Raw genomic sequence first — 15,212 nt, 5'->3', positions numbered from 1 at the left:
TCAACAGTTGGAGACATTCTGGCTGACTCATTCTGACTACAGCTGTTTATAAAGTATTAACTCTCATTTTCAAGTTAAGTATTGTCTACTAGAACTTTGTTTCCCACGATATTTTTCTATTGCAGTGAATAAAGTACAGATAGCAGTTATACATTTCATTTGATAGTGTACAGACAGTGAGCCAAAAACTAGTAGTTTGCGAGTTCTAGCCTTAAATATTTGATGATCATTGAGCATTGCTGATATCGTCACCTGATGAAGGCAAACCTACTATTACACAACTCATCTAAGTTAATTTACAGTGCTAATTGGCAGAGAGCTCCAGCTTTGCATAGAAAAAGATTAACCTACAAACAGGGAAGAAAGATCATGTCTGAAAGGGGGAAAAAGTACACTCTCAGACGAGTCTTTTTTTGTACAAAATTATTGCAAGTCTTCCAAAAGAGACAAATTGAAGAAACTAGAAATACATTAAGCCTGATGAACCATTTAAGAAACTTATTGTCTTCTGTGTCTCTCCTCAGACCACATGGGCAAAATGGAGTTGCTGTGCAAGAGCCTGTCAGTAATGAAGAGAACACGGCAAATGGGGTGTGTGATAGTGGTAAAAGTAAGCAGAAGCATGCATCCAGGGTATCTTCGCATTCGCCAACTCTTAGTGGAATAGGCAAGTGATAACCACTTTCGTTTGGTTTTAACGCATTGCTGACTGTGCGGATAATTTTCCCAATTGCTGATATCTTAAATACAGTGATTATCTTTGTTAAATAAAGACACATTTCATGTTATCTATCCTTTAATCATGAAAGCGTTCTGGAAAGTAATCCAGTCCTCTTAGAAGTAAGAGGGTATATTTTTCTTATGACCAAATAGTAAACTATTTACCTGTTGGCTAATTTTAATGTCTTGTCCACAAAATGCATTTCTTGTTTTTCTTCTAACTATATCTAACCCATTGTACTTTACAAAATGTGTTAACATAGTCGCAGAATGCAGAAGATCTGTTGCAGGAAGTGGTTTTGGATGAGTTTTGAAGGAAAATGCACAAAGGTTTTTGTTTCGAATGATCATAGAAATGAAACTTCTGGATTTTGTTGAATGCCCTTTTTGAGGCTATTAGGCCCATAGGTGTTTACTAAAATATAATTTAGGGGGTGGAACATGGAAAGCCCATTGACAAACTTCAATTAGTTGTTTATTTATCCAAGAGTTAAGTCGTGATGTGTAACTGTCTGACTAACGTTGCTAATTCACCACCTAAATAAAACTGAAAAATATTAATCCCATTTGATCAAAGTCTGTGTGAACTGACTTTCATTAAGTAATTTGACATTCCAGAATGGATAATTGGAACTCCCTGCTTGTTACTTTGATTTCACCAATCCACACTAAGTTTAAAACAGATAATAATATTTTAATTAAGCATATTGCAGACTAATGTTTGAATTGATGTGTTAGAAACCAGTGTTGTTCAACTTCATGTCCAAGGATTTTATTTTAATTAACAATGTAGAAAAATTAAATTTTTGACAAATATGGTTTCATTGTGCTAACTTTCTGTTTTCTTGCAGAAATGAATTTTTGAAGCCATGAATACTGTTCCATCACTTTAGTAATAGCTATTTGCACTGCTAGATTTCATCTTCTGTCTGACATGTCAGTCTTTTTGGAAACAAGAAGGCTTGTCTGGAAATCAAGTTTAAAATCCGTTTAAAAGAGTCATGCACATGCATGTTTTATAATTTGAAGAAGCCAGGGTCTAGAATTTTTAGGCAAGATGGTGGGGAGGGGTTGTTGCACTATGGAATGGGACTATTTGGCGCTGCCCTTTTGGCGCTGATCATTTGGCCCCGCCATTTTGGCTCTAAACTGTTTTGGCGCTCATTACTTTGGCGCCAATTCAGAATAAAAAAAAGTCTCATAGAGCCCGTAAGAAATTCGTTTTTATCGCATTGTAAGAAATAAATCTAATTCTTTTTTATTCATTACTTTTAACCTATTCATTATAAAAACGAATTTCTACATTTTGCTACATTTATCAAACACATATAGATAACCATCGTGTGAAAATTTTGGTTTGTCTCTCTTGCTTAGAATGTTTTCATCCATTTCTTGAATGGGCTCTACAAGAAAATAGAAAGAAAATTGTATTACAGCTTTCCAATGTGAAGACAGAAGGGTTTAAGTATCATCAAGGCACTGGATGACTATCAACAATTATTAAATGAGAAAATGATTACAAAACGAGATTTGAATCTTCAGAGGAACATTTTTGATTACAGCTTTGACTATCAACTCTTGCTAGTTGAGAAAATTACATCGGGTCGTTAGTCATCCTCTCTTCTTTAACCAAACAAGACTTTTTTAAAATTCTGAATTGGCGCCAAAGCAGCTCAGCGCCAAAGTGGCGGGGCTAAATGATCAGCTCCAAAAGGGCGGCGCCAAAACGTACTTGACCCGTTGCACTATTGATGAGGAATCAATTACTAGAGTAAGGAAGGATGATATCGCAGAGGCCATAAAGAGGCCATTTGGGCAGAACCTGAAAAAAAAAACAAAAAGGGGGCATTCACTTCACTGGGGATGTCCTTCAGACCCCCAAACAGTCAGGGAGAGATAAAAAGACAGAGACTAAATGTAGGAAATCTTAGAGAAATGGAAAAATAATAGAGCAATAATAGTAGAAGATTTCAACTTCCCCAGTATCAACTAGGATTGACATGTGTTAAAGGCCTACGGGGGACAGAATCCTTAAAATGTATCCAGGAAAACATTTTTTAAGCCATCGTGTAGGAAATCCAACAAGAGAGGGGCCAATGCTGGAGCTAATGTTAGGGAACAAAGCCAGGCAAATCGTAGATATGGCACTGGAGGAACATTTTTGATTAGATTACATACAGTGTGGAAACAGGCCCTTCGGCCCAACAAGTCCACACCGACCCTCCAAAGAGCAACCCACCCAAATCCATTCCCCTACATTTACCCCTTCACCTAACCTGCACATTTTTGGACTGTGGGAGGAAACTGGAGCACCAGGAGGAAACCCACGCAGAGACGGTGAGAATGTGCAAACTCCACACAGACAGTTGCATGAGGTGGGAATTGAACCCGGGTCTCTGGCGCTGTGAGGTAGCAGTGCTGACCACTGTGTCACCGTACCGCCCATATGATAATTATCATAATTCTGTTAAATTTAAGGTAATTATAAATAAAGGTAGAACAAAAATAAAAATCTGGTAGACTGAGGAAAGGTTAATTTTACTGAGACAAGATAAGGCCAAAATGGGTTGGAAGCAGGTATTTGCAGGAAAATTCATATTGGAGTAGTGAGAGCATTCTAAAGGTAATACTGAGAGTGCAAGGCCAGCATGTTCCATAAAAGTGAATAATGGGATCAACCAGGTCAGAGGGCCCTGGACCTCAAGGGATGTACAAGATTGGATAAGATTAAAAAAGGAAGCATATGGTAGAGGCTCAACCAGTGGATGGTTTAGATGAGTATGGAAAGTGCAGGGGTTGCTTAAAAAAGAAATGAACAGAATGAAGAGAGGACATAACAAAACACTTATTAAGGAAAATCCAATGGAGTTTTACAAGAATATTTGAGGCAAGAGAATAATCAAGGAAATAGTAGAGCCTATTAGGGATCAAAGTGGCAATGCATGTGTGGAGTTGGATAACATGACTTAGGCTTTAAGTGGGTATTTTGTATCATAATTCACATTTGAGAAGGACAGTGTGAGTCTAGAAATCAGGGAAATGGACAGTGATATGCCTGAGCAACTTAGGACTGAGAGGGAAGAGGTTCAGGTTGGGTATCCTTTATTTGCACATTCAAAAACCGAAAAGACCTAAAAACTGAAAGTCTTTTTGTAAGTGGATCCAAACAGACCTGTAGACACACTGATAGTGGGCCCTTTAGAAGGAAGAACTTTGCTTGGCCTGAACAGACTGAAAGAAAAAGTTTTCTTTCCCCCAAAGAGCCAAACTCAGCATGTCTACAGGTCTATTCAGGCCCTTTAGGAAAAACACTTTACTTTTAGGTCCATTTATGCCAAGTTGGGTTTTCTTCCCCAAAGCCCAAATGGATCGGATCTAAGTCATGAGTGAAGCAACAAGTGAATGAAGAGATAATTTTAAAATGTTTACAGATACCATCAGGTTTTTGATAAAAATAATGTGAACCTAACAGACTAGATTATAATGAGTTCACGAGTTAAATTAATATTCTGCTTTTGGTTGCGAGATGATTGATAAAAGATCTTAGAAGGTAAGGTAAGTGGGTCCGAAAGCCAAAAGTATCCTTCATATGAAAATAGCTTTCATTCAAGAGCAGTTGGACTTGCAGTTTTCAAATAAAGAATTCTGACCTGTATGAACAAATTTTGCAAGCATGAAAGTGGATAAATTCCAGGTTTGGGTGGGATGTATCCAAAGCCGCTGTGGGAGACAGAGGGGCGATTGCAGGGGCACCAACATTAATTTTTAAATCCTGTCTGGCCACAGAAGAGGTGCCAGAGGCATGGAGGACTGCCACTATCATGCCATTATTCAGATGAGTGAGGATATTACAGGCTATTGAGTTTAACACCTATGGTTGGGAGACTATTGGAAAACATTCTGTGGGACAGAATTACTCTGCACTTGGAAAGGCAAGAATAATTAAAGAAAGTCAACATGGCTTTGTCACGGAGATCTTGTCTAACAAATTTGATTAAATATTTTGAGAAGGTGACTAAGGTATATAGATGATAGTGTATTTGATTATGTATATATGGACTTCACTTGAGCATTGCCAAGGTCTTGCATGGTTAAGAAGCTAATAGCTCCTGTGTTTTCGGGCAACTTGTCAAGTTGATCCAAAATTGGCTGAGTGGCGGGAAGCAGAGGGTGATCATTGAAGGGTATTTTTGTGACTGAAAGCTTGTTTTCAGTGGCGTACCACAGTTTGATGCTGGTACCTTAGCTAGTTGTGGTACACATTAATGTTATAGACATGATGTAGGAAGTATGATGAGTAAGTTTGCAGATGACATGAAAATTGGTGGTCCGGTAAGTAGTGTGGGGAAAGCCTTCAACTACAGGATAATATCGTTGGGCTGGTCAGATGAGCTGAACAGCTGGAATTTAGTCCTGAAATATGTGAAGTGATGCAGTTTGGGAGGACTAACAAGAGAATACATGTTGAATAGTTGGACATTAGGAAGTACAGAGGACCAAAGGGACTTATTGTACATGTTCAAAGATCTTGTGAAGGCAGCAGGACAGATAGCTGATGTCATTAAGAAGACTTGATTATATTAGTCAAGTCATTACATACAAGAGCAAAGAGATGTATATTACACTAGTAAGGTCACAGCTGGATTAGTGTGTGCTGTTCTGGTCACAACGCTGTAGAAAAGATGTGATTACACTAGAAATAATGCAGAAGAGATTCACCAGGAGATTGCCTGCATTGGAGTGATTCAGCCAGGAAGAGAAACTAGATCGTCTGGGATTAATCTCCTTAGAGCAGAGAAGACTGCGGGGACGTCTGAGGAGTACAAACCTTTGAGTGGCATGTATAGGGTTTTCCTATCAGTATAGGCATCAATAGCTAATATGCACAGTTTTAATGGAAGGTGCAGGAGATTTAGAGGAGAAACCTCTTTACTTTATATGCCACTGAAATTCACTGCCTAAAATGGTGGTCGAGACAAGAACATTCAATATGTTTCAGAACTATCAAGATGAGCATTTGAAATGCCATAGCATACAAGACTGTGTGCCAAGTGCTAGAAAATGGGATTAGAAAAGATGGTTGTTGGATGACTGATATGGACATGATGGGCTGAAGGCCTCTGCTGTTTAAAAACTCGATACGACAGCCAACTTCTTATAGTTTGTTTAAAATTGACCTCTTTGAGTACCTGTTTTTAAGTAGTTCAGGTAATAATCCTGAATCGTCTCTTCATGCTCCTTTTTGGGGCTATGAACCTGAATGTGCTCAGTTTTGCTTTTTAATTTATTAAAATACATTAGCAAGCCAAAGGAACTGGAATGGTGTTAGTACACAGATAGTCCTACCATAGATTACATAAACAAGGTTACAAAAATACTGTATTTTGAAAAAAACTAATGGTTTTTTTTTAAAATGCTCATTCGGTGGTGAATTTTCAAGCTCATTCTTTTCATAGTGCATTGTTACTATTTATTGATACATCAAAATCAAAGTAATTATGAAAATGGTTAAACCGTTCCATTCACTTTTGCAGGTTTATCATTGATTAGCCTGCTGGAGGTAATGTAAGGTATGTTTTCTTGAACAAGTTATCCATTGTGTTTTTGATTCCTATAATTTCAGAAAATGGAGAGATTCCTTCAACTGAAGGTGACAATGGGAACTGGAGTAATGGGTTAAATCCTGCCACCCCACTAGCTGTGGCGCTTCCCTCAGCCTCAGTTGCAAGCTCATCGACCACCAGCACTGCAAATCCCTCCGTATCGTCTGCAGTTGGAGAGACATCAGAAGTCACTCCTACCTCGACAGAACAGTCTCAGACATTAACCCAAAACTTGGAAGCACTGCCTCCTGGGTAAGGATGTAGGAAAGTTTTTTTTTATTTAGCCAGTCTTCACACTTTACCATTCACTGGGAAATAAACAACCTATCTATTAATAGGTTTGGTCAGTAAACGGAAAAATGTCAGCAGTCATGTTATACTTAGCCACTGGGTGATAAAAGTACTGCAGTATTACTCAGAGGATATGAGGAATTTTCACCAATTAGATGGTGAATACTGCATTGTACTGTAACAGAACAGTATGTCTCCTGAATAAACAGTCTAAAGTAGTAGTTCATTCAGTCTGCTAATTTGATCTTTCATTTTTTAAAAAAAACTAAACTTCTGAAAAATTAATTATCAGATGTGGGCTTTGCCTGCAGGGGCAGCCCATTCTACGTTCTAGTTTTTCAGAATGAGCGACAGTGGTTTTCTTGAACTGCTGTTGTGCAAGGGTTTGTAAAACTTGCTAAGAATGCTTCAGAGGACAGTTAAAAGTCAACTACATTGGTGTGGACCTACAGCCACCCATAAACCAGACTTTTTTTTTTCTGAAGAATGCTAATGAATAAGTTGGTTTTTTACAATTCAACAACTTTGCAGTCACTTTTATAGATATATAACAGTGCTAGTATTCATCAAAATATTCCGAGGTGGGGTTTGCGGGGGGAGGTTGGGGGGGAGGTGGAAGAACCTCCCAATTTGCCCCCACCCAATCTTGTTCTGTTTGTCATTTCTTTGTTTAACTCGAAGGGTATGCATTCGGGTTTCACAGTTTTTGCAGTAGTTTGCAAAGAACACATTTATAATCACACAAATAGTGAAAAAAGTGATCAGAGGAAGTGTGAGGCTGATTCAGGCTCAAAAGGACGCTGAGGTTCTAAATAAGTCTTTTGCATCACTTTCCCTAGTGAAAAGATGCTGCCAATATCACAGTGAACAGCAAAGAATTGTAAAAATTAAAAAAGGTAAAAGGATACATAAAGGTTTGCAGTCCTCAAATGAGAAATGTTATTTGGAGTGAATAGAATGTAGGCTAGGTTGCTGAGGGATGTAAGAAGGGAAATACAATAATCTTTGGTCACAAACTTCCATTTCACCTCATAAGGGAATGGTGTCAGAGGATTGGGCAATTGCAAATGTTGCAGATATTTTTGATCAGCCTGTTTAGAGATGTTATAACACATCTCTGGGGCAGATGGTACTTGAACCTAGACTTCTAGTCGAGAGGTAGGGACATAATACTGTGCCACAAGTTGTCTTTTGCAAATGTTCTATCCTTTTTCAAAGAAAGTGCAAATGATAAATCCAGCCTTATAGGCCAATCAGCTTAACGTTAGTGAGAGAACAGCGTTTTAGGAAGATTGGGAAGGTTTTAGCTCATTTAAAACTCGACCACTCGGATGGGGTTAAATTCAGGTTTGTTAATCTCTGACAAAATTAAATGACTTTGGAAAATTGTGGTTTTATAATGAAAGCCAGGAGGCAAATCATGGTTCACAAACTTAATTGAGTTCTTTAAAATATTGACAAGGGTAATGTGGTTGATAATTTGGCCATGGGCTTTCAGAAAGTTGGTGCAATGTTGACAACAAAATTGATGTTCCTGACATTAAAAAGATGACAACGTTTTGGTATGAAATTGGTTATCAGTGGTGAAAAGAAAGAAAGAAAAAAATGGTGGCAGTGATTCTCCCTGGGAACTGCTGTTTTTGATATAAATAACCTGGATTTTGGTCAGTAGCACATAACTAGAAAGATTACAGATGAGATAAAACTGTGAAAATGTATGGAAGATGTTAATAGACTTCAAGAGGAAATACTCCAGTGAAATGACAGATGAAATTTGATACAGTATGAAATAATATATTTTGGTGCAAATGTGAGAAGAAGCAACATCAACTAAGTAGTACAATCTCAACAGGGCTTCAAGAACGAGGAGCCTTTATCTGAATGTGCACAGGTCTTAGGTGCTAGAAAAAGTTAAGAAAGCTGTTAAAAGACTGTCAGATAGAGATGCAGAATTCAAAAGGTGGTTATTGCACTAAACCTTTATAAAACATCAGTTAGAGCCCAACTGTAGTTCTGTGGTTATTTCAGGGCACCATATTTTAGATGGGATGTCAGGGCTTTGGAGAGGGTGCATAGAGAATTCGAGCGTGCAAACAGACTTCAGTTAAATGGAGACAATAGAAAAACTCTGCTGTTCTTCTTAGAGCAGAGAAGGTGAAAGCAAGTTTGGATCGAAGTGTTCAGAATTATGAGAAGGTTCTGATAGAATTTTTAAAAAAAGGATTTTGAAATCATTGCAGTTTTCATTCTGTAGTTGATCACCAGGGAATACAGATTTAAGGTTTTTGGCAAAACAGCTAAAGGTGACACACTGAAAAATGTTTTTACACAGCACATTATTATCTGGAATGCACTGTCTGGTAGGTTGGTGGAAATTAATTCAACAAATAATTGCAAAAGAGAATAGGATAATTTCAGGTTGATAAGAAGCGGTGGGAAGGACTAATTGGAAGTCTGTTTCATAGTTCCTGCAGAGGCCCCATTGGATTGACTGACCTCTCTCTATGCTTTAATATTTTTGGATTCTATGAACTGATGCTTGGTCAGCAGGACTACTACTTCCTATCCATGAAGTGAATGAAATGCATCATTCTGAGTTATTCCATCTTGTACTGAACAGAAAAATGTTTGTTTGATTTCCAATGTTCAGATTGAAATTTGCATTGGAACGTTTGAACAGGGATCTTTTCTTTTTTAGAAATTATATCAGATGCTCAATCCTTAAGTTACTTACCTGCCAAGTGAGATCCATGCCTGACTTGAAGTCTTGTGATTGTTCTTTAGTCTTTTGAGCACCTGCAATAATATTATGATATTCTGATTGAATGTCATCTATGCACTAACAATAAATCCTGACTGCTTAAATCTTAACTTTAAGTTGCATTTGAAAATTTGGCTTGGATGCTGCAAGCACCCTTCGAGCTCCAAAATGTGTCTGATACATCGACACACTGATGTCACAAATCATGATGTACACCACCTTGGTGCATTGCTCAGAGATATATGCAGTCAATCCTGATTAGACATCAGCAATGCTGTTCTGGAGCTCAGCATTCTCTCTCAAATATACACAACTTAAACAAAGATTCGCAGCAGAAAGGAACTCAACACTCCCACCCACCCCAATTAAATTCTGTATCCTCAGCTTCCTCCAAGCTCAAGGTGGAATCTGTCATCAGCATCTTGCAATCCACACCCACTGCTGCCTAAGCAAGGCTCCTTCTTCAGTGCCAATTACTTATTCAGTAAGAGTGCCAATCTTCTGTCACCAATCATCATAATGTACACTTGAACACAATACACCAATAAAAATCAACACAAAACAAGCATTCCAAATCTATTTATTAGTTAGATCATGCATTTGTGTACAATAGCATAGTCATAATCTTTTTGCATTCCCTAAGTGCACTTTGTAGGTGTTACCCTAGTGGCTGCAGCCTGGCTGGTGGGGGCCAACTGCTTTTCAGTGCAGGAGCATGCAAATACCCTGGAGAATTGATTCTCAGTCAGCTCTGGACCTTGAAGTCCCAGTGTCAAACTGTGCCACCTTGACTGGCAACAATAAGGACACTGGTTCTGTGGGCACTTTTGAAGAAAGAACAATGAAAGGTGTAAGGAAAAGCCAAGGAACTATAGACCAGTGAGCCTGATGTCAGTGCTGGGTAAGTTGTTGGAGGGGATTCTGAGGGGCAGGATTTACATGCATTTGGAAAGGCAATGACTAATTATGGATAGTCACCGTGGCTTTGTACATGGGAAATCATGTCTCATTAACTTGAATGAGTTTTTTGAAGCGGTGACAACAAAGATTGATGAAGACAGAGCAGTAAACATTGTCTATATGGATTTCAACAAGGCGTTTGACAATGTTCCATATGGTAGACTGGCTAGCAAAGTTAGATCACATGGAATCCAGGGGGAGCTAGCCAATTGTGTACAAAATAGGTTTGAAGGTAGGAGACAGAAGGTGGTGATAGAGGGTTGTTTTTCAGACTGGAGGCCTATGGGCAGCAGTGTGCCACAAGGATCAGTGCTGGTTCCACTGCTTCCCATCATTTATATAAATGACTTGGACATGAATATAGGAGGTATGGTTAGCAAGTTTGCAGGTGATACCAAATTGGTGGTGAAGAAGGTTACCTTAGCGTACAATAGAACCTTAATCAAATGGGTCAATGGGCTGTGGAGTGGCAGATAGAACTTAATTTAGATAAATGTGAGATGTTGCAATTTGGTAAGGCAAACCAGGGCAGGACTTATACAGTTAGTGGTAGGGCTCAGGGAAGTGTTGTCAAACAAAGAGACCAATGGGTTCAGGTGCATAATTCCTTGAAGGTGGAGTCGCATGGTGACAGGGTGGCAAAGACGACGTTCGGTGCACTTGCCTTTATTGGTCAGAACATTGAGTAAATGAGTTGGGCATCATGTTGTGGCTGTACAGGACATTGGTGAGGCCACTTTTAGAATACTGCATTTAGTTATGGTGTCTCTGCTATAGGAAAAATCTTGTTAAACTTGAAAGACTTCAGAAAAGATTTACAAGGATGTTGTTGAGATTGGAAAATTTAAACTATGGGAAGATGCTGACTAGGCTGGAGTTTTTACGCTGAAGCTTAGGAGGCTAAAGGGTGACCTTATAGAGTTTTATAAAATTATGAGGGGCATGAATGGGGCAAATAACCAAGGTAGGGGAGCCCAAAACTAGAGGGATTAGATTTAAGGTGGGAGGAGAAAGATTTAAAACTGCTCTGAGGGGCAACTTTTTCATGCAGAGTGAATGTGTAGAACGAGCTGCCAGAGGAAGTGGTGGAAGCTGGAACAATTGCAGCAATTAAGAGGCATCTGGATGGGTACATGAATAGGAAGGTTTGAGAGGGATATAGACCAAATGCTGGCAATGGGACGAGATCAGTTTAGAATTCTTATGAATAATCTTAAATGTAAATTTTAGTTGGAAAATTTAGGTTTTTTTGATTAGAATGCACAATAACCATTGTTATGTATCTAGTAAAACCTGGTACATGTGTTAATCAGGCTTCTTAGCAATTCATTGCAATGTTAGAGCAAAACTGAGTTCAAGAGGGGGATTAAGGTATGCCTGTCAGGAAATTCTGAATTAATAAGGCACAAAACTGTTTGTTTAGTTTTGAATTCAAGACCATAAAGCCAGGCAGGTCTTGTACAGTAGTTAGAGATCATTGCTGTTTAAAGGTCAGTGTTCCTTAATGTGGCATGTGTATGTTACTGTTTCCTTGGTTGTCAACATCCTGGCAGACACTGCAAACCTCAATGTTACACTTAGTCTCAAACTGGTTTTTATTCTTTAACTTATAGAACTGATATTTTCTTCACTGTTATTGAGTCTAGGAAATGGTTCTTTATTTTCATATATATTTATATTCACATAAATTGCAGTCTGCATCTGGCTTCATAACTGAGTACCTCAGTTGTGTGGTTTTTATATCTGTATAAATTGACAAGCGTTTCTGAAGGTGACAATTTGATGAACTTCCTTTCTACCCTTGTTTTGTGTTGATGAAAGTGTATAAAGCATTCAGTTTTTTATTTCAGATTTTTCAATTTAAAATCACAACGATGTATCCAAGTACTGACATTGGGAATGTTAAGCTTATCCAAAACTCTTGCTCATACTTTAACTCACCAACATTTGTTCACCTTTTAGCTGTATGCTCACTGACCTATAGAGCCTGAAATGCCTCATCTTAGTGTTCAAATCATACCATTCTCCCAATCTCTGCAATCTACTTCAGTCCTACAACCTATGTTTCTATGCTGATTTTGATTCATTCATGAGAAGTGGTCATGTCTGGCTGGGTCAGCATTTACTGCTCATTCACAGCTGTCCTTGAGATGGTAGTGGGGAGCTGCCATCTTCAGCTACTGCAGTCTTTTGGTGTAGGTACATCCACAGTTGTTTTGTAGGGAGTTCCAGGAATTTAATTCAGCAACATTGAAGAAGTGGCGATATATTACCAAGTCAGGATGGTGAGTGGCTGAGAAGGGAGCATATAAGTGGTGGCGCTTCCATTAACCTGGTGTTACAGTGCATCAGTGGGTGGAGAGAGTGAATATTTATATATATGGTGCCAGTCAAGCAGGCTGCTTTGTTCAGGTTGTGGTCAAACTTCTTGAGTGTTATTGATCAGGCAAATGGGACAATTCCATTGTACTCCTATTCCTATATGGTGGACAGGCTTTGAAGAGTCAGGGGGTGAGCTACTCACTGTAAATGTCCTAGCTTCTGATCAGTTCTTGATGCCATGCGATTTATATGGTTGGTTTCTGGTTGGTGGTAACCCCAGTGATGTTGATGGTCTGGGATTCAGTGATGTAATTTGAGGAGTGATGTTTGGATTCTCCCTTGCTGGCGATGGTCATTGCCTGGTACTTGTGTGGCATGAACGTTACTTGCCACTTGTCATTCCACACCTAAATATTGTCCCGGTCTGGATGAATTTGGGCATGGACTACTTCAGTACCTGAGGTGTTGTGAATGGTGTTGAAAATTGTGCAATCATTAGTGAACTTCCCCAGTACAGTACTGACCTTATGATAGTGGGGAGGTCATTCATGAAGCATCTAAAGATGTTTGGACCTCAGCCACCACCGTGAGGTACTCCTGCAGAGATATCATGGAGCTGAGGTGGCTGATTTCCAACAACCACAACCATTTTCCTCTGTGTTAAGTGTGATTCTATAACCAAGAGAGAGATTTCCCCTTTAGTCCCATTGACTCTAATTTTGCTTGGACTCCTTGATGCCACACTTTGTAAAATCTGGCATTCTTGTCAAGGAGAGTAACTATCTCCTCCACTGTGGAATTCTGCAGCTTCAATTACTTACTCGTCATTGGTGACCATACCTTCAGGTGACTTTGTACTGAAGTTTTGAAGTTTACTTCTTCCACTAATCACTGTTTATAAGTCAACCCCATGAGTTAAGGTAATCCCTTTTTATTTTAATTCCATAAGCCATGTTCTTGCATGTATCCAGATGAAAAGATGATTCAGATTTGAGCTTTGAAATTTGTACTGTGTCAGCCTTAATGTTTTGTCCCAGGAATGCATGTTTTATGTAGCTGATCCTATAAGTCAGCACATAGAACCGAGCAGATGATACAGGCTGTGTTGCAAAGATAATGCGTGGGAGTTTAAGACACACTGTAAACCACACAGAAATGGATCCTCCGAGAAATGAATGAAGCACAGTGCTGGTTTCAAGGTGAAAGTTGTAACTTGTGCAAACTTGTTGAAATACTAAGCTGCAGCAAGAGAATTGAGTGTTCATGAAAAACTGGTGTAAGAGTGGAAGAGAAAAGTGATTTCATTATTCAATCATTAGTGTACAGAGTGTCATTATATTACTCAAAAATGAAGAATATACAATGGCTGGAAAGGAAGGTGATTTGCTGTGAAGGGATGAAAGTGAAAGTGCTATATCTGATCCAGAGTGAGATCCTTGCGGTGATACCAAAGTGAGTTGGAATGAACTTGATGGACTTTATCGGATCCAGAGACCGTGAATTTGACAATTTAAAATGCTTTGATTGTCATTAAGGATATCATTGTGCAATTAATTCATTTAATAAACTGTTGTGCCGTAATTTGAAATACTGGTTCGATTTTCTTTTGTTTTTCAAACAGCAACAACCCAAGCTAATTGTTCACATTGTATATTTGGTGTGCAAGTTGATCCTGTCCTGGTTTTTTAGAAGGATTTCTGGAGACTTTGGGGATGAGCTTACATCCCCATTACTATTACTGATTTATAGTTTTGATAAACAGTTAAATAAATTATTTTCTCCCAGATCCGATGCCAGTCTCAGCCCAACTTACACTAAATAAGACCCTGTTTCTGCCTTCAAAATCACTGAGACACCCTCACTACGAATTGAAGTTTTGTCAGTGGACCTTTCCTTATAAATTAAACTATGCTTTTGGTATTTCTCTCTATCCACTATGGCAGACCAGTTGTATTTTCATCTCTGAATCCACAATTTGTATATTAAAATCCATCACTGCACACTTCAGCACAAAATTCTTTGCTGACACTCCAGTGTAATACTAAGATATCTTCTTCTGAATGAGGCATTAAAACTATGTTCAGGACTCCATGGCACTATTTTGAAAATAAACTCGAATTATTCCTAATGTCCTGGCCAATATTTCCCTTTCAATCAGCAGTACTATAATAATAATAGTAATAATAATTTTATAATATAATCTATACATCAACATATTGCTTTTTGTGGAAATTTGTTGTGACTAAAATGGCTTCCATGTCTCCTACATTCCAATGATAACTATACTTCAAGAGTACTTCATTGACTCTAAAGCAGTTTGGAATGTCTTGAGGTTGTGAAAGGTTTAGTAAAAATGTGAGGTTTCTTTTTAATATTCCCATATGCATGGTTTGACACATGTGTTTGTAAAGCCACATTGAGACTATTATTTATAAGGTAGCTGAGAATGATGTTTAGACCAGAAGATCTTTGCACAAGAGAACCCCTTGTGAAAAGTTTCAATGAAAAATAGTCCTTTTTGTGAACGGCATTCATATGTTTGATGCAAACTACAG

The 15,212-nt window shown here is 38.5% G+C and overlaps 1 protein-coding gene across 3 annotated transcripts in view; it reads left to right on the top strand.

Annotated features, from left to right (window-relative positions):
- wwp2 (WW domain containing E3 ubiquitin protein ligase 2) overlaps positions 1 to 15,212 on the top strand; it is a 202,813-nt gene that overhangs the window by 120,649 nt on the left and 66,952 nt on the right. For all 3 annotated transcript variants that reach the window (XM_072595995.1, XM_072595996.1, XM_072595997.1), the window contains 2 exons: positions 525 to 667; positions 6,344 to 6,575. In XM_072595995.1, coding sequence (XP_072452096.1) covers positions 525 to 667; positions 6,344 to 6,575 — 375 coding nt within the window. The remainder of the gene's footprint in view (positions 1 to 524; positions 668 to 6,343; positions 6,576 to 15,212) is intronic.

The sequence above is a fragment of the Chiloscyllium punctatum genome, chromosome 26 (assembly GCF_047496795.1).
Source record: "Chiloscyllium punctatum isolate Juve2018m chromosome 26, sChiPun1.3, whole genome shotgun sequence".
NCBI classification, from domain to species: domain Eukaryota; kingdom Metazoa; phylum Chordata; class Chondrichthyes; order Orectolobiformes; family Hemiscylliidae; genus Chiloscyllium; species Chiloscyllium punctatum.
This window is presented reverse-complemented; position numbering and strand designations above follow the sequence as displayed.